This window comes from Equus przewalskii, chromosome 29 (assembly GCF_037783145.1).
Source record: "Equus przewalskii isolate Varuska chromosome 29, EquPr2, whole genome shotgun sequence".
Classification (NCBI taxonomy): Eukaryota; Metazoa; Chordata; class Mammalia; order Perissodactyla; family Equidae; genus Equus; species Equus przewalskii.
The window spans coordinates 5,252,944-5,273,274 of record NC_091859.1 but is presented as its reverse complement, the minus strand read 5'-3'; the positions used below and the strand labels follow the sequence as shown (position 1 = coordinate 5,273,274).

Below are 20,331 nucleotides of genomic sequence, written 5' to 3'. Positions count from 1 at the left end.
TTCCCCACCTTCCATTCCTGAATTACAATGCGCCAGCAATTCTAATCCAAGTTGTGTGATCTAACTTACCAGTCAATGGAGGGAGGACAGAGATAGAGCGCGTACACTATAAAACACCTCCTATTTCTATGCAGCAGCTCTCTGCGAGCCACTATTACTGAGGCGAAGATGTCTCAATTGCAAACACTATCCAAGCGTACTGAGGCAGGAAAAAAGCTGAGAACCACTACATCATTCAAACTAGAACACATATTCTCGGACGTCATTAGTTTTAGTCCTTCATCATGAACATCGTAATCCAATGTTACGTCTTAGCCATTACAAATCCATTTCTGGATTTAGTTTAAGTTTTGTTGGCAACATATGTAACCTCACTCAATATTTCCAATATACACATTGACTTTTTTTCAATTAAAATCTTTTAAAAAATCTTCTCTGAAGAAATGACAAACTTCCTTGTTTCTTCAATGAGAGTGAAGTACTGTAACTTATTTTACTTTCTTCACTGTCCTGGTTTCAAGAAAGCTCAACTAAATTTAATGTCCAATTAAAACAAAGATGTAAATTCTTATGTTTAAGTTTCTTCTTCCTTCTTAGTTGTGACTCTTTTCACATCCTTTTAAAAAAGTGATAGTCTTAAAAATATCAATAAATAGAATAAAAAATGTAAAGTTATGCCAAATCTCAAGAGTACTAAAAGAAAAATGAAATTCAACCTTTTCTCTCTTTGGGTCAGAATTTAAAACTTGGTACTTCTTTTCGAAGTTCAGCCTGGATGTATGGGTATTCTCTATTAGGAAGAATTAACCAAGCCCAGATCAAAAGCTTATGGGAACTCCATGATCAACAGGGCTCCATAACTTAGCATTTTCCCCTGAAACTCATCCAAAAGAATCGGTAGTGAGCACTGAATATATTTAACAGTATAACTAAAACGAAACAATTGTGAAGAACAGAACAACAAACTGAATGGAAATGTTATATGCCCTAAGAATGTAAAATTGATACAATTAACAAAAAATGGGGAAAAAATAGAAAAAGAAGGTTGAAAAGAAAGTATGATAAGCGCCTAATGTGTAATAGCTATGAGTCAAAGGATATTATTTAAAGCTGAAAAGTAACAGAAATGCAGTTATATTTATCAGAACAAAGTTAACACTAAGAAAAACAATATTATTGACTAAAGTCAGTGAAAGACAGAGAAGAGAAAGAAAAAATTAAAATATACTAATTTTATTATTGCTTATCATTGGGAACTAATCAGAACTAATAAAACTTGAGCAAACACCTGATTGAAGTAAGAGAGAGGAAGAGTGAAAACTGTGTGACCGTCTGAAGAAAGGATTTACGGAGCAGAAGAGAAGAGAAGCACAAAGGCCCTACCTAAGACAACAGTCTAGCAGAGCTGTTCAATGAACAGCAAGAAGACTGGTGTGACTACAGCGGAGGGAGGGAGGGTAGACAATAGAGGATGAGCTCGAGTGGTACCTGGACTACCACACATGGCCAGAGAAGGACTCTGGACCCCATTTGAAGGATGATGTAATGTACATTAGAGAGGTTTTCTTTTACAATATATTAGTGTATACGTGGAAAAAGTTCTGGAAAAACACATACTAAAGTGCTAAAGGAAGTGATCTCAATTGGGGGCAAGGGGAAAGGGGGAGGTGGGATTTCATTTCTAAGTCATATTCTTCTATTATGTTTGAATATTCTACAATAAGCACGTGTTACTTTTATAAACAAAAAAATTTACTCATGAAAAAGAAAATTATTTGTCAGACATTACCATCATCATGCATTTATTGTACAAAAGATACTGTGACAGACAGAAAGCACTACCCTTTCAGAATTTTATAGCCTACATACTATACCAGGGTAAAAAGATTACTAAAACACCCAAACTCCAAAGTGAATAAGCTAACAAAAAGATTCAAAAATTTACAGTACTTTTCCTACCTCGTTAAAAACTCTAAGAAGACAAGTGAGTGTGCGTAAATTCATATCTGCAATAGAGAAGGCCACTAAAGACACTGTCATGTGCTACAGCACCATCGAATGCTTCCAACCCCAGTCTAGAAGAAACTGTGGAAGAAAAAGATAATCCCCCGTGGCACTTGGTCTCTAAAGATGGCCCCCAATAAACCTCACCTCCTGGTATTCCCATCCTTGGTTTCCCGCAGTGAACATGGGCTGGCCCTGTTACTTGCTTTAACTGACAGAATGGAGCAGAAATGTTGCTGTGCCAGATCAAGGTCTAAGACAAAAAAAGGCAGACAGCCTCTGCTTTGGTTCTTTTGGGGAGCTCTGAGCCACCATGTGAGAAGGCTAGTTCCCTTGCTGGAGAGACCACGTGGAGGCGTACTGTTGAGAAGAAGTTCTGGGACTGCCTGGAGAAAAAGAGAGGCCAAGCTGTCCTAGTATCCCCGTTGAGCCCAAACTTTTAGCCATTCCTATCCAGGTACAAGGTACGTGAGTGAGCCATTCTCCAGCTCAGTCGAGCCCCCAGCTGACTACAGCCCCCAGATAGTATCACAAGGATAAGAACCACCCAGCCAAGCCCAGAGTTGCGATATCTAATAAATGGCTGGTGTTGTTCCAAAGCCATTAGATTTTAGTAGTCTGTTAACAGAGTAATAGATAATAAACTCCCCCTTCCAGAAATTAACTTAACTAGTTTATGCCTCTTTTCCTAAGTCATAACGTGCAATACACAACTGTGATTGCCTGGCACCGCCAACAATAAATACCTTAAAGGATTCATAAAATAAGTACTATTCAAATTATAAATCAGCACAGAATTTTAAATTAAAATAACAATTGTTAATAGCAAGGAATTAAAATCATTTGTCTTACTCTTACGATGAGATCATTAGCTATAAAAGCACTGTCTAAGTATAAACAGAGAAAACACATGGAAGTAAAGCTGTGACGTTACTTTTAACAAATACATTTATTGCAAACCATGCTAGACATAAAGTGATAATACTGATGTGATTACAGTCACTACATACTCAAGGAAAATCAGAAAGAACCACTTAAATCATGAGAAGTTTCTGACATGTAGGCAGTAGCATTATTTTATACAGCAGAAACTGAGAAACCAATCTTAAAGAATTTATCCCCTTAGAGAGGCACTTAATACATAAAATAACCAGCAATATCTTTTAAAAAGTTTAAATGAATTCAGATGATATATTCAAAAGACATACTTAAGGAAAAAAATAGATACCATTTTAAATTTTCTCCCTTTCTGAGATTCATCTCTACCACTCTTGGAAATAAAAAACCCAACTTAATGGATCATTACCTGGTTCATCATTGTCTTTCTTATTTTTATGTTAACTACATTAAATATCAAACTAACTATATATTTACTTATTCTCTTCATCCATCAGAAAGCACTATTTAAATTTCACCAGGTTGTTACAGTTGTAACACCAATGATATTAGGCATTTAAACTATGAAGAACATGTGATTAAAATCCACATCATTGTGATTTTTTTACCTGTCCTTTTGCTATGAGATAAGCAACAATTGAGGTATGTCCAAACTGAGCAGCCAGATGAATACAGCTACATCCTTCTCCATCAATTAATGAAGGATCTGCACCATATTTCATTAGTTGCACAACCATAGATAGATGGCCTTGTCTAAAACATAAAAGAATAAACACTTAAATATATAAAGTTATTTGAAACAGGATCCTCTGGAAAGATCTTTTTTAGATAGGGTAATGGTGGAAAAGATTACACAAATATTTTTAAAGTTGTTTTAATATAAGTATATGTCAATACATTTAGGATTTTATGGTTCATAAGTCTTGACTGGCATAACAGTCTTTGAAAATTATAGTTTCTTTAAATATGTAATAAATAGTTACTTTATTCTATTAATCCTATTCCAATATGATCTTAATTGTCCCATGAATGGGGAAACTTCTTTAATTGTAAATATATACATGTGCAAAAGGATTACATTTACAAATCTAAAGTTTAACCCAATCTTATAACTAACTGGATTAATATCAGCATGGTTAATTTCCTAAGAACACTTTGGACAATAGGTTTGCTTCCAATGCAGGTAACAAGGTAACACTGATCAGCAATACATTAGTACATTATTGATATTAACTATTGACATAATAAGTTCTCATTCATTTTAGCATATTATTAAAAAAAAGTTGCTTAGTTATAGACTAATAAAGGAACCAAAGGAAAAATAATTCAGAAGCAATTTAAACCTTGTGGCCCAGTGCAATGGAGTCGAATTTAGGTCTCCTCCAAGTTGATCCACAATAGCACCTTTCGAAATATAGTATCTATAAGACAAAATTTTAAATAATTTAGACAACTTCTGTTTTCAGTTTTAAGAAATTATGTGAAAAATAAAGAAAAAATGTTTTCCATTTTAGATCTCATGCTAGTTTATGCCTTTGATGATAAACAATCTCTTGTGATAGTTTTAAAAATATATTTAGCAGAATTTTATAATCAAACACATCACACTCTCTTTCAGAAGTAAAAGGAAAATAATTTTTTTAAGTTACAAAAAAGAATAGCAATGCCAAATAGCAACCATATAAAGAAGAAGGCAGTTAGAAAACCACTAAAATGTGGATCAGAGAGCAGCAGCAAATGGCATCTTGGAATTAGAATAGTTGTAGAATAGGCCAGAAAGTTAGTCTACCATGGGTAAAAGTTCAGCTTTTTAAGCTTTACTTTCCTCAGAAGATTACTGTAGATTAAATCAAACAATATACGTGAAAGAATTTTATAAATAGTTAAGTATAACATACAGGTTCTTTATGATGCTTATTTATTATGCCTTTAAAGTTGTCTTGCTCTAAAAAGAGCAACCTCATTGCTTAATATATTGATGTCACAACAGCTTGATACTCTCTGAAATGAACAGGATCTAGCTGCACATTATAACGTGTGCTCTGGGACTGATCAGTGCAATGAGTCTTGAACATAAAGGATTTCAAGGTATGTGACGTCAAATGCTTAACGCACGTATTCCACTGAGGCTCTTAAACTGCTGCAAGTGGTCAGTGCTTTAGATCACCAATGCATTCACTCTTTAATGTACATAGTTCTAAACATTTAATATATTTATACTGTAATGCTTGACTCAGAAGTTTTCTGCTTTATATAAATATTTGTTAAATTGGTGCTTTTAAAGCATTATGTAATGAAAGGCCCACTGTATCATGTAAAATAGTTTGAAGTAACTAAACAAAATATTTCCAGTCTAAAATATCAGACAATAGTCTGAACACAAAGATTTAACTATTCCTAAATTGTTTCTTAAGGTACCTAGTAGACATTATATAATAATTGAAAGTGGTTTTTTGAGACCAAAGTTAAGTATAGCTCAGCCAAAGAACAGCTTTGATAGAAAATATTTTCTTAAAAATTCCAACTGGGATGTTTTTTAAAGCAATGTTATTAACTTCTCTATAGTCAATCTATCTATTCCTGAGAGTTATTTTCACTCAGATTTCAAATCCTTGCCAGGGCTATGGCAATAAGTGATTTCCAAACTAGTTCTAAAGTATAACTGTTTTTTTAACAAGGATAGGGAAACTCTTTGCTTCATGCTAAAAAAGAATAACTTCTATCATCTTTTTATTGTAAACTCCTGGATTGTACTTTTATAACATGTTATTCTTTGTAGCTTAAGACCCTTGTGAGAAGATCGTATACTACTTCTCTGTGAACTCACGCCTCCTTGCAGCACTACAAGAAAGTTATCATCGAGGAATGTTCTTGTGGGTACTAAGGACCCCTAGGTTTTCAGCAGGGACCATCAGTGAACAGGAAACACCAACAAGTATTTGAAAGATGAGAAGCAATGTCTCCAAGAGGACACCAATGTGAAGCAAACCAGAATACACCATAAACCGTGGAAAGGCTAAGGAATTAAAGGCAACTGTCACCTCCAAAGAAAGTAATAAGAAGCTGAATTGTAAACAGAAACATTGGTTGAAAGTCAATATAAGTGGCCAAAGAATTATTGTTTTCTAACTTCTATTCTCACTGACAGTGAGTATTTATTTAGCATCACAAATAGGCATTTTCATGACACGGAAGCAATCAAGCAGCAGACAGTACTAGACAAAGCATTCTTCGTGCACTGTAATGTTAAATCTTAAAATGTGACTACTCAAATTTGTAATATTATTGCAGTAATAATTCAAACTCTTAAAGTTCAGGATCATTCTTCGTTCCTAAACTTCAAACTGAATGGTGGTAATTCCCGGCTTCAGCCTCAGGCTCACGTTGATTTTCACACTCAACCATTCAGCATCTTCCAAAGGTGTGCTCAGGCACCTCTACCAGACAAGTCCAAGACTCTGGAAGCTAAACCAGAGAACCATGAGAGACACTGTACTGAAAACATCCAATTCAATGAAAGTTCACATGCTCAACAACAAGAAGCCCAGGCCCTCTCCTTGCCCAGATCAGCTGGCAGCCAGACAGATGCTCAACCCCTCCTCACAAAGAGATTAGAAGACATTTGAGAGGTTCCTTTTGCGAACGTTCCAAGTCCCACAACTTCCAATCGGCTTTGTTATGTCTCTCCTAAATATAAATAGTCAAATAAGACCAGATAATTGAGGCAAGCTTCAAATACGGAAGGAAACCAAAATAAACAGAAGCAGCCCAAAATGAACAGACCATATACAGAGAAGACAAATTTAAAAAACAAAACAAAGGGGCTGACCCAGTGGCATAATGGTTGGGTTTGCGCACTCCACTTTGGCAGCCCGGGGTTCATGGGTTCAGATCCTGGGCAGGGGCCTACACACCACTCGTCAAGCCATGCTGTAGCAGTATCCCACATACAAAGAATAGAGGAAGATTGGCACAGGTGTTAGTTCAGAGCAAATCTTCCTCAAGCAAAAAAAAAGAGGAAGAAGGGCAACAGATGTTAGCTCAGGGCCAATCTTCCTCCCCAAAAAACCAAAACACAAACAAAAAACACCCCAAAACAAAAACTATAATTGCTATCTTCCAAAAATAAGAGAAGATAATATACCCACGCAATAAGAACAAAATATTTTAAAAAGGTGGGGGTGGGGACAGAGATCAAGAAAGAATGCATGAAAACTGAAAATGCAAGAAATACAATTACAAATGCAAAAGAAGAATTAGAAGATAAATCAAGAAAATTTCCCAAAAATACAATAGGTATACTCAGAGATAAAAGGTACTTGGAATAAAGATAAGAAAAAGAATCAATCTGGTTGGTTCCAGTATCTGACAAATAAGAGTTCCTGAAAGAAAAAAGAGAGAGAAGGGAAGTGAGGCACTCCTGAAGGTACAATGAAGAATACTTTCTTGAGCTAAAAAGGCCAGTTTCCAGATTAAAAGTGGCCACTTAATGGCCTTAAACTGGATGTAAAATAAAAAAATAAATTTTAAAAACCACATCAACGCACAATAATGTAAACTTTCACAAAGTCAGGGATAAAGAAAAAAACTTACATGATCCCGGGGAAAAAGAATAAGCCACATACACAGTGTGTTCTCAGAAAATTCGAAGCTCCATATTTTTGATAAAGACGCCTACTCTTTAATGGAGCCTTGACCTGAAATCAAACTGAAATCAGAGACTACAAGCGCTGTCAGCTGTGGTTAATGCAGACTCTTATGGTAACAGGAGACTGTCGAAGACAAGAGCCTGAGCGAATCCTTTCTATTTTATTATATTAAAGTAAAAGCTGTGAAATACTAGTTGAAACACTTTCCTTGAAAACACTATGAATATAAACTTATCCCAGGCTAGGGTAAAAGTCTCCTTTTTTCCAAGTTACACTTTACTTTATATCTTATTGTCATCACAAAAGTGACCCACCTACTGCATTTGCAGTAAGTTCCCTTAATACGTCCTGATGGAACCTAAGTGTCAGAAGAGACACTTCTCCATGGATCGCTCACGCCCTCACGCATCTTGCTGGGTCTGTGAGAAGAGTGCAAGGCCCTGACCACTCTTTACGCGGGCCGTTTCTCAGAGCTGTGTTTCTCTCAAGCTACCCTGAGCGATGAGGCAATGTCTCCCTCGGAGACAAACAGCAGGCTTGCTTACCACTTACTGTCAAAGCACCAAATTCCCCAAGCTGCAGCACAAACCCACAGTGTGTGCTGCATCCATCTAGACCATATCATGCCACTGCCACAGGATCTAGGAAGCAAGAGGGTCCTGTATAAATGATACCCATGCTATTTGCTGTGCTATGAATAATAAAAGCTTTGTCTCTTCCTGAGTCATCTTCTGCCAGTGTCCATGAAATAGTAACACACTGTAGCTTTTAGTAGGGTGTAATTCCAGACCTGAGTAAAAATTAATCTTGAGGCTATGAATACCATTTCTTATTGAAAACTGCATTTACTCACCATGTTTTTTAGGAAAGTAATTTGCTAGACTATGTATTGTAAGAAATTAAGTTTACCCATCTGAGGATATAATATACACACAGATACTTTGAATATTAACCCACTCTCTAATTGTTGACTTTATTCTATAACCTTACTAGTTCATAAGTGGCTTGGAACAATTTGAAGGCAGGCAGCATCAAGACTTTTTGCCTGTATTTCCCACTTCAGACTTCCTTGTTTATTTTTTTTATCTTTTTTTGGCGAGGAAGACTGGTCCTGAGCTAACATCCACTGCCAATCTTCCTCGTTTTGCTTGAGGAAGATTCTCCCTGAGCTAACATCTGTGCCAATCTTCCTCTATTTTGTATGTGGGATGCCACCACAGCATGGCTTGATGAGCAGTGTGTATGTACACACCTGAGACCCGAACCAGCGAACCCCAGGCCACCAGTGCAGAGCATGCAAACTCAACCACTACACCACTGGGCTGGCCCCTTTCTTGTTTATTTTTAAACACAAGACAAATGTGAATTTTTTGATCAACAGAATGAGATCAAACATATCTCAACTGTGACACTGGAAGCAAGAAAATAATAAAGTAATACTTCAAAATTCTGAGAAAACTGTTTTTAACCTATAAGCCTATGCTCAGCCAAACAACCAATAAGGAACAAGGGCAGAAGAGAGACTGACTTCCAAATATGTACCTCCTAAGCACTCTCTTTCAGAAAGCTATCAGAAAACGTGCTCTACTAAAACCAGGCAGCAAACCAACAGAGACAAAAAACCGAGATCCAGGAAACTGAGACCAACAACGCAGCAAAAGGATTTCCCAGAATGACGTCAAAGGAAAGTCTCAAGACAATGGTTGTAATGTAGCTCTAAAGAGCAGAAAGGTAGAGAAATCAGGAATGAGTTCATCCCCCTCCTCCAAAAAAGGACTTGATAAATTATCTGGTACTGTGTGCATACAGAGGGGTTTTACAGTTCTAAGAGAACAGGAAGAATGAGGTACAATATATAGAAAAGTAAATGAAAAGAATGAAGCAACTGTTACTTAAAAGTCAAAATTCTACAGGAAAGAACAGACAGATAATCACAGAACAGTTCTGGGCTTAGCAGTGAGAATTTACATGTAACGATGTAAGCTTTGCATAGTGATTCCACTAAAACTGTACCCGAGGATGGAGGAAGAAGCAGCGAGGTGATCTAGGACAGCTAGTTGTACCAAAACAGAGAGTCAAAATATGATAATTGATAAATCAAAAAACAGCATAAAAGTGGGCAATATTTATTAAAATTCAAAGTTCACCTGTCTTCTAAGAATTCTACAGAAATATACGAACAGAAGCAAAATGGTATGTGCATAAGATATTAATTATAGCACTGTTTGTAATAATAAAAATACCAGAATCAATCTACATGTCCATCAAAAGGAAATCATTAAATATGTAAATCCACAAAATATTATACAGTCATTTAAAAAAATGATGCAGCTCTATTTGTACTGACATGAAAAGTCTTGAAGACATATAAATTAAACGAAAAAGCAGAAAGGTATTTGCTATCATTTATGTAAAGAAAATAACTTTCTAGATAAAAGCAGCAGTATAAATATATAAAGTATAACAGTAAATACTGAAAAAAACAGCTCCAGTATTGAAAATAGTTACTTCTGAGGTATAGGACCCAGAAGGTGGGGAGGGACTGCTATTTCCCATTGTAAGCCTTTAAGCACTACAGTCATGTGCCACATAAAGACGTTTAGGTCAACAATGGAGGGCCTATATGGAGGGCACATATGATGGTGGTCCATAAGATTAATACCATACAGCCTAGGTGTGTAGTAGGCTATACAATCTAGGTTTGTGTAGTACACTCTATGATGTTTGCACAATGACAAAATCACCTAACAATCAAGTTCTCAGAATGTAAGTCTTTCGTTAAGCAACACATGACTGTAGTTGATTTTCAAATTGTTTATGTACTATTTTGATTGAAATAATATTAACTGAAAAAATTACAAAGGCTGCAGAAGGCTAGATAATTTGAACCCTCCTATTAAAGAAAACTGAAAAGGCTCAATGAAATATAAGAAACAATTCCTAAAAAGCAAAGCCAAAGAAGATTAAGAGCATTTACCTGGCCAAGATTCAGGAGAGGGTTAAAACCCAAAGGAGTTAGAAAACCACTTGGGCACCAACTGCCCTAGAGACTATTTGCTGATGCAGAAGAGTGTCCAAGAGACGAGGTAAGCAGACAAAAGTACAATAAGGGTTGAGACCCTAACAAGCTGCGCCATAGAAGTAATGAAGAACCAGAAGTAAATCTGGCTCTAGCGTGGACTTCAGCTGAGTGATCCAGAAAATCTAAAGCTATGAAATTGAATCAAAGTTGGGCCGAGCAGAAACAAATGGAAATCTTTTCATCTTAGGCTTCAAATCATTAAAAAAATGAATAATTTTTCCAATACAATGTCTAGCACATATTCAAAGAAAATCAGCCATGCAAAGGAACAACATAACAGATACAGACCCACGCAGACTCCAAAGGCTGTCTTCTCAGAAACAGATTTTAAAATAATTATATTTACTATGGTCACATATATAAGAAAAGCTGAAAATTTCAGCAATAAGTGACTTAAGTAATACAGGTTTAAAAAAATAAGAATTCTAAAACTAAAAAATAAAATTATGAATGCACTGAACAGATTTATTAGCAGATTATACATAAATAGAAAATAAATTAACTGGAAGATAGGTCAAAATAAGTTTCCAGAAGGAAGCAGACAAAAGGATAGTACACACAGAAGAGGATAAAAGACACAGAGTACACAATAAAAACATCAAACATAGGTTTAACTGGAGTTCCAGAAGGAGAGCAAGAGAATAGGGTACAAGCAATATTTGAAGAACTAATGGCTGAGATTTTTCCAGAACTGATGAAAACATCAATCTACAGAATCAAGAATTCCTTGCATTCTCATTCAAGGCAAATAAAAAGAAATCCACACCTAGATACATCATCATGAAACAGGAGAAAACCAGAAACAAAGAAAGACTTTTAAAGCAACCAGAAAAGGAAAAAACAAAAGGCCTTCAAAAGCACAATACTTAGACTGATTTCTCAACAGTAATGGAAGCCAGAAAAGAGTAGAATGATATTTTCAATGGGTAAAAAAGACAAAAATGCAACAAAAATTGCCAACCTAGATTTCTATACCATGAGAAAATTTCGTTCACAAATGAGGATGAAATTAAAACATTTTCCAACAAACAAAAACAGAATTAGACATCAGGAGACCCATACTGAAGGCAGAAGGAAGGTTAGAGATACAAGAAGGAAAAAAAGGAACAAAGAAAATGGAAATGTCTGTGGAAGCAAGTGATCCATGGGCTCAATACTTTAGTCACCACTTGCGTAGTCTTTCTTCAGCACTCTATGGGCAGCTTCTTTTACCTGGCATTAATATCCTATTTGTCTCTAGATTCTGTGCTGTCCTTAATTGCACATCAGCAAGCAGTTCATTTCAGATTCATGTCTTTATCTAAAGATCTCATGTCCAAATTGTTAGAGACTACTGAACCAGATTTACTAAGACTTCCTATCATCCCGACTCTTGCTTTTCAAACTCCCTCTTATTAATACTAAATGAGCAAATTAACAATAAGGAATAAAATTCATTTACACTTAGTATGTAAAGTATTCATCACTTATGCTGGCATGAATAGTTAAATCAGATTATTATTACCTATTATCTTTGTAACCCCTCTCTTCCCTTTTGTAGCTTTTCCCTTAGAACTCATGTTTAGAATGTGAGCTGCAAGTCAGACCACCTGAGTTAAGTCCTGAGCCCAACTTTTATTAGCTGTACGTCATGGGTAGCATAATGTCTTCAGGCTTCACTTTCCACAGCAGAAGCACAGCAGTAATTGTTATTTTTCACACAGAGTTATTTCAAGAATTAAGATGAAAGGAAATATACATGGAAAGCACTCAGTACAGTACCTGGCACATAAGCATTCAATATACACTAAAAACAGATTTCTTCAGGAAAAAAGGTACACAGAATACACATTTTAAAAGGTATGAATTTTAGAAATTATTAATTTTTATAATTATTTTTAATAATTTTATAATAATAACTAATTACTTAAAAACAGAGAAAACACATACTTGACTAAATCTATTCTGTTATTGATGGCAGCCCAATGGAGGAGGGTAACATTTTCCTTGTCTGGTTGCCGTACATCATAACCTGCTTCCACCAATTCTCGGCAGCGTTCATATATTCCATATCTTGACAAGAAAGAAAAGAGAGGCGATTGTTACTACTTTTGACAAGAAATTTAAAGCTCAAAATAACATTTCCAGAAGAAAAAAATGCTCCGTTTTGATACATGGAAATCAAAATGGATTTCTCAACATAAAATGTCACTTTAAAATATCAATATTCCAACAGTTTTTACTAATCCATTTTACCGTTTTAAATGTCTCATGTATAAGAATGCACTATCTCATTAAGTAGAAGGGAAAATGACACTAGAAATAAAAAGTCTATCAGTCGCTTATTTTTGTTAGTATCACCACTTATTCCACAAAACACTTAAGGCAGTTTATAAAAATACATCTAATTATGTTAAAACATACTAAATCGTAAAAAAGCAGTAACAAAGAGCATACCAATGATTTAGAAGAACATCAAGAAAGGACATTTTATAAGCCTCAGGTTTCTTTATTTACAAATTCAACTTTGATATTCCTGAAGGCAAATAAAAAGAATGCGTGGGGCTGGGAAGAGGGGTGGGTGGGGAGGAGTCCTGTGCGTTCAAGCCCACTGGGAGCATTTAGGAAAGACGCTGCTATTTGATAAAGAGGAGAGGTGCATGCGGAGAGCCCGATCCCTCCCTCTCTGTCTGCCCTTGGTCCTTGTGTGGCAGCATACTTTTGTTGTTGTTGTTGTTATTGAGGAAGATTAGCCCTGAGCTAAGATCTGTTGCCAATCTTCCTTTTTTTTGTTTGTTTTTTTGCTTGAGGAAGATTAGCCCTGAGCTAAGATCTGTGCCAATCTTCCTCCACTTTATATGTGGGTTGCTGTCACAGCATGGCTGACGAGTGGTGTAGGTCTGTACCCAAGATCAGAACCTGCGAACCTGGACCACTGAAGTGGAGTGCACAGAACTTAACCACTATGCCACAAGGCTGGCCCCCAGCATAATATTTTTTAAACTTTTTATTACAGAAATTTTGAAGCATAAGCAAAAGTAAAGAGAATAGTATGATAAATCACTAAGAATCCATCATGGAGCCTCAGGAACCATCAATTTTATCCTAGACAAAATATTGGGTCCTTGGAAATATGAGACACAAAAACAAACTTAAATGAGCTTTGACCATATTTGTAATTTGTTAGAGTGGTCTCCAAAATGGGGAAGGCACACTGCAGGGTGAGGCTGGGGGAAGGGTGGCACAATATTGGGACACTGGAAGCAAATATTAAAACTTCTACCTATATTCATGTGTTAGCTAATAGAGAAAGAAATTAAGCTTCATTAATATTTAATACAGCCTTCACACTGCTGCCCTTACCAGCTCTGTACACACACACATGCACAAGGTAATCAACCTAAGAGAAGGGCAAGAGTTCCACAATGGACAGGCGATGACAGTGGTACCTTCAGTTCTTTTCTTTTTCAGGAAATTCTTTACATGTGCCCAATAAGTGAACTAGGCATATTACCTTAATGAGTAGAATCTACCTTGCACTTTGAATAAGTGACCATGAAAATCTTTTTAACCACACAGATGTTTCAAATTTGCTGGCTTCTCAGGAGAGGTGGGGGGAGGGGGATTAGTGATGGCAAATGACTGAGTAGTATGCTATCAACTATACGCTCTTAAGAAGGGTAAAGATATTTAGTCTGTCCCCCTTCAAGGCAAAGGAGATTTTTCAGACACAGTGAGAAAGTAAGTACTTTTATTTCAGAAAAATACCTGCTCTAAAGAGAGTATTTTTTAAAAAATATGTCTGTAAATGTTTCCATCATTATATAATATAGTTTCTGAAAGATCTAAATACATTACCTATAAAAACCTTCTCATGTGGACACACTAAAAAATTTTGAAACAATTTTCTAACATGTGTGAACCCATTTGTTGTAATTACTAAAACGTCAAAACCTGATTAGTTTGCAAGAACTGTCATCAGAAAATGGATATTTACAAGGTAAAATTCAGTAAAATCTTTGCTTCAAGTAATTACTGTGACTTAGTAAATACAGCATACATTGTAACTTTCCTATTAGGGAATTATGTATCTTTGTGAGGTTAACGTTTTTCAGCAAAACAAACAAATCATTAAGACAAAGTATCCAAATAAAATAATTTAGGATCAGATTTCCATATGGTTGCAGCATAAAATATTAAACCATCTAAAATAATAATGAGGAAGCACATTTAATTATACTACTCTCACTGTAAATAAGATTAATGAGAGGCATTAAAGACCTAAAAGTTAATCTACAAATTCAATGAAATTCTAATTAAAATCCCAAATGAATATCTCACGAACTGGTCCCAAGTAGAACCCTAAAATTCATTTATGAGAGTAAAAGGCCAAGAACAGCATAGACAATGCTGACAATTAAGAAATAACTAAAAAGCTGTGGTACTATATAAAATAAAACAAACTGAAGAGAAAACAGTATTTAGAAATGGACTACAGAGTGACATCAGCATCATGGGGGAATATGACATCCATCATTTTGTCCTCCTCCAACAATATTCAGCATCTATCCACAAACAAAAGTGTCTCTGCGGCAGCTGTGGGATCAAGCACCATATTCCAAGGGAGCTGTGGGGGCAGCTCACATAAAAGAACTAGAACACATATCCTAGTTGGGATATACAACCATGTACTTGGGGCTTTGGCGAGGGGGTAAAAAAAGAGGAAGATCAGCAACAGATGTTAGCTCAGGGCAAATCTTTCTCTGGAGAAAAAGAAAAGTTTTTTTTTTTCCTCTTAAGAGGAAAGATGCTGGAGTATACTTGCTGATAGAAGTGATGCATTAGGGTGAGGGAGATTAATGACAAAGGAGAGAAAGGAAATATCAAAAGGAGTAAAACCTCAAAAGGGAAAAATGAAAGTCAGGCAGTGTAATTTGTTTGCTAAATACAGTTGGCACAATGTGCTTTGATTTTCGACATAACATTCAAAAAGGTAGGGTGACGTCAGTGGGCTAAGGACCTCTGAAAGTTTGCCTCTCCACAAAAGTAATGAAAAAACTGAAAAAAACTGTCAGAATTAACTTTTTCAGACCTCTGGAAATTAGCAGAAGGCTTTCAGCAATCTAAGGAACATTTAGTCAAAATATCAGCTGAATTTCAGTTAGAATACTGAACTGCGCAGTGTTTTAATATATCATAGCCCCATCCTCTGCATCCAGTATCCTTGAAAAATAAGTGTGTATTCCTGGTACTGGTGCCAGAGTGAGCAGAACCAGGATGGAATTCTTTCAAAGCCTCATGCCCAAAGAGGAGTCATTATTTGACCTGTCTGGTGGTTCCCCAGAAGAGTTCACTTGAAAGGCTTATCTATCTGACCTCACCCAAATTCAATTAAAAGCTTTCCTGGGGAGTGTTTGCTGAATATCTTAACATCACTGTTGCTTCAGAGGATGGGTAACAGTTGGAACAAACAACAGAAAAACCCAAAAGCTTAAAACCAAAAGCTGAGGAATCCATAGGGGTTTTGAAAAGCTTGGATATATTCTTGGGAATCTAGAAGACCATGCACACGTGTAAGGTGGTGGCACATGTTCAACAAAGACCTGAGAAGGCCCTAAGCTCTCGCCTGACTGACCTCGAGGTTCTGTGCAAGCAGAAAGTGAAGGCTAAGGCAGAGCTGTAAGCTGTCAGTGTTGAGTGGCCCAACATTCACAGAGACCCTTAGCAAAGATCAAGACTCACCGGTTCCAGGGATTTAAGAAGTCTCTATCCAATCATCAGCTGACCACTAACTAACCGAGTAGAGATTTCAGTGGCCACACATGACAAAGATACAGACTTTACAGAATTAGTTTAGAAATGTCACAAACAACAAACAACCCTGGAAGAACCTGGTATCCAGAATTGTCACATTATATTATTTGAACAGTTTTCAACAAAAAATTACAAGACAGGCAAAGGAACAAGAAAGTATAACCCATAAGGGGGTAGAGGAGAAGCAATTAATAGAAACTGTCCCTAAGGAATCCCAGACATCACAAAGACTTTAAATTAGCTATTTTAAATTTGTACAAAGAACTAAATGAAACCATGTCTAAAAACCTACATATGAAAAGAGTATCTCACAGACATTGTTATAGAGGATATCAACAAAGAGAAAGAAACTGTGTTCATATTTCACTTAAAATACAGATGTCAAAGAAGAAAACTATAACAAAAAACTTACTGTGTAGCCTTGACTATGTCCCATGTGCTGTAATCATCAATATGAGTTTTCCGTCCAAGAGGTTCACCATATCCATGGTTATAATGGCTTTGGGGTTTGACTTCCTGTTAAAGAGAAAATCACAGAGCCAAGAATTGAGAAAAGACATGCAGGAAACATTTCAATATTTTACTACTGCTTTTGTGCTGTTTTGAGAACGCTCATTATTGAAATGATTAAGTTTTACCTTATTCTGAAGTCTGTTAGAAAAAAAGCATGTTCAAATAGCTCTACCTTAGTACACACTCTCAAAACAGAAAAGCTGCAAGACTAGAAATTATTGAAAAACTGGTAACTGAAATTCATCTTTAGCTCCATAGAACTCTCTTACTTCTTCATCAAATCAACTCTCATTTCCTCAGACCAATTTTTCTATTATTCCGCATAATCCCTAGCTCTAATACTCTACTTTAAAACATTCATCACATGCCAAATCAACTCTCAGATCCTAAAGAAAGGAAACCAGAGAGATGATTGTCCTATTCTTCTCAGCCGTTATCGTTCCTTATCCTCCTCCATGCTGACAGCTTGCTGAGCATCTACCCTTGGGTGAAGAAAGAACACCGAGGCAGCTCTCATAAAATACGAACCCACTTGAGAAGTTCTAAAAACGTCACCCTTAAGGAAACGAATTTTTAACATAAAAATTTAATCAAGAGTTTTACAAAATATTACATCAATTCAAAGGTTACATGCTGTGTGCAATTTTCTATTTAAAATACAAAACTTGCTGTGCATAGTCAGCTAAGATACAATTATGTTCCTTTTATATAAAAACAGAAAAATTGAGTATGTCTGGTTCTGATATTATCCATTCAAATTTCTATGATTATCTTTCCCTCATACACACTCGCACACACAAAAGTAAATATAAATAAAAGGATACGTCATAACAAGATATTGGAAAGAATTCAATCCTTAGAACAATCCATGCTCTCTTGGCCACTGATATTTAATAATACAAATTTTAATGGAGGAAAAAGGCTATTATCTTTAGATTAGCCATTCAGTTTGTGTGAGAATTCCAAAACTAATTTGTTTGAGCTATAAATTTAGAAGACTATCAATCTGAGTATTTTCAATGAAGGGAATTAAAAAGTTTCACAAAAGCAAATTCTGCTTAGTATATATAACATTTCAGCAGATAAATGCTTAGTTCCTTATGAAAATGGTACAGCCAATATTAAAATACCACAGTAATGATTATAAATCCACTTAGCAGAAGAAAGAAAATAGACATCAATTTTAAGCTGAGACTCACAACATACATACTGCATATACTTTACTAAGCGACTTTCTAAGAGATTGTTCCCAGACTCCTTTAAAATATACTCAGTTAAATTTCAACAAGAGGTATAATATTTTAGATATGTGCAATATTCTGAGTAACTAATAAGCAAAATACATAAAACTTCCCTATTTAATTTTTTAAAACCTAGTTTCTATTTAATTTGTCCACTGAATTCCAGGTCTCAACTTCTCTATGCTCTACACTCAGTGGAGCGAAGTGAAGAAAGACACTTCTCAGACCAGTAACACTTCTTTCTTTCTAAATGTTCTTTTCTAATTTTATTCTCCCCTACCACAAGGAAAATAATTTTTTAAACTTTGACTCTGACTTTTATAGGGCTATAAGACACCTTAAGGAAAATAAAAACCTGGTTACGGTTTACAAGCAGAACAGAATAACATATCTGACAGAACCTGTATTGAGAGCCTGCTATGCATAAAGCACTCTACAATGTACTGAGACTCCAAGCCAGACCAGAGCGAGGCCAGGGCAAAGTTTAAGGAGGTGCCAAAAATCTCAGTAATGAAGATAAAAAAATATTTTAATGGATTATCTTCTAAAAATCAAAACCAATACAAAAAAATCCCAAATATCACCATTTTAACTACAGACAGCATCAGTATGGCTGATTTTTCCTTTGCACCAGGCTCCACTGGGGCTCGGAGCAGCACTGCAAACATGTACCAAATACGGTCTCCTGCCCTCAAGGACCTGACAAACCAGAGCAGAAGAACAAAGTAGACAAGAAACAGAAGTCAAATATTAGAAGCGAGAGCTTTCCAATAATACATTAAAATCTAAATAAAGATAATATACCGTCCACAAAGTAATAACATAACTTTATAAGCTCTTTCAATTTGAAAATCTGCTAGGGCAAATTGCTCTTCTAAGGACAAATACATTGCTTTTACAGGCAAATAATGAATATTCACAAAATAAAAAGTAAGTCTCTCTTTAAGGCTTACCATTGCACTGCTTTCATATGACTTTAATTTTATTTTTACCCCCAGAGTCTTCACTTACTGTACATGATGATTAAATTGTATTCTCAGTTTCTCTACAGTCCATTTTGTTTCACTAACACTGCCAAATGTGACCTCTCAAATGTACTAGAAATTGGACCTTTTTTTCCTGTAACATTTTAAAATTAAACCTATACTAGTATCTAGTTTATCCCATCTCCAAGGATTGTTTCTTTGTTTTTACTTTTTAGTAAAAGAAGTCTGATCTTTTAAAAGATGGATTTACATAGAGTGATTCTAGAGAGGAGGAGTTACTCCCACTAAAAGGTAGAAGAAACGGTGTAAGGAAATCGCTGATCTGTTTTATCTGATCTTGTTACCAAAAGAAAAAGAATTTATAATATGAAAATTTTTCTCACTTTTAAACAGATTGGAAACTGAGTCATCTCTAGAACTAGTAAGCTGTCAATGTGACAAACGACAATAGTCTCTGTCAAGATCACCATCACTACCACTAGGCTTAGGAATAATAACTGTAATTTGTAAACTTTAAAAACAAAAAATGTAAAAAATACTGTGTTGATATAAATAAGTATATCTTATAAATGTATAGATATTAAATTTTTTATTACAAAGTTACTATCATAACAGATACATTTTCAACATACAAATATTTAATTAATGACACTCTTTAAAATTCTATCATTTTCCCTTGATTTTAATGGGAACCAAGAAGCAATTTAATTGATACTTCTACCAAGAAAAGTAATACTAATTTAAAAATATATACATACGTCATTGTAACTTTTAAGAATGCAGTAGTCATGCATCACTGAACATTTCAGTCAACAATGGACTGCATATACAACAGTGGTCCCATCAGATTAGTACCATATAGGCTAGGTGTATAGGAGGCTATACCATCTAGGTCCGTGTAAGTACACTCAAGGATGCTGACCACAAAATCACCTATCGACGCATTTCTCAGAATGTATCCCCACCATTAAGCAATGCATGACTGTAATTCCTTTAGAAGTAGCTTGGTGTAATAGAAGAAGTCCCAGACTGAGAGGCTATTGAATTGAAAGTCTGCCACTCTCTTATCTGGGCTATAACTCAGCAAGGCAATCAACTGTACTGTAAGATTCAGGTCGCTTACTGGTAAAAAGAGGACAATTAAGATGAGCATAGAGGTCCTCTGA

The 20,331-nt window shown here is 35.6% G+C and overlaps 1 protein-coding gene across 1 annotated transcript in view; it reads right to left on the bottom strand.

Moving 5' to 3' along the window:
- ZDHHC17 (zinc finger DHHC-type palmitoyltransferase 17) overlaps nt 1-20,331 on the bottom strand; it is a 92,698-nt gene that overhangs the window by 53,711 nt on the left and 18,656 nt on the right. The window contains exons 2-5 of the mRNA XM_070600233.1: nt 16,838-16,941; nt 12,562-12,684; nt 4,245-4,322; nt 3,510-3,654 (exon numbers count right to left, since the gene is read on the bottom strand). Coding sequence (XP_070456334.1) covers nt 3,510-3,654; nt 4,245-4,322; nt 12,562-12,684; nt 16,838-16,941 — 450 coding nt within the window. The remainder of the gene's footprint in view (nt 1-3,509; nt 3,655-4,244; nt 4,323-12,561; nt 12,685-16,837; nt 16,942-20,331) is intronic.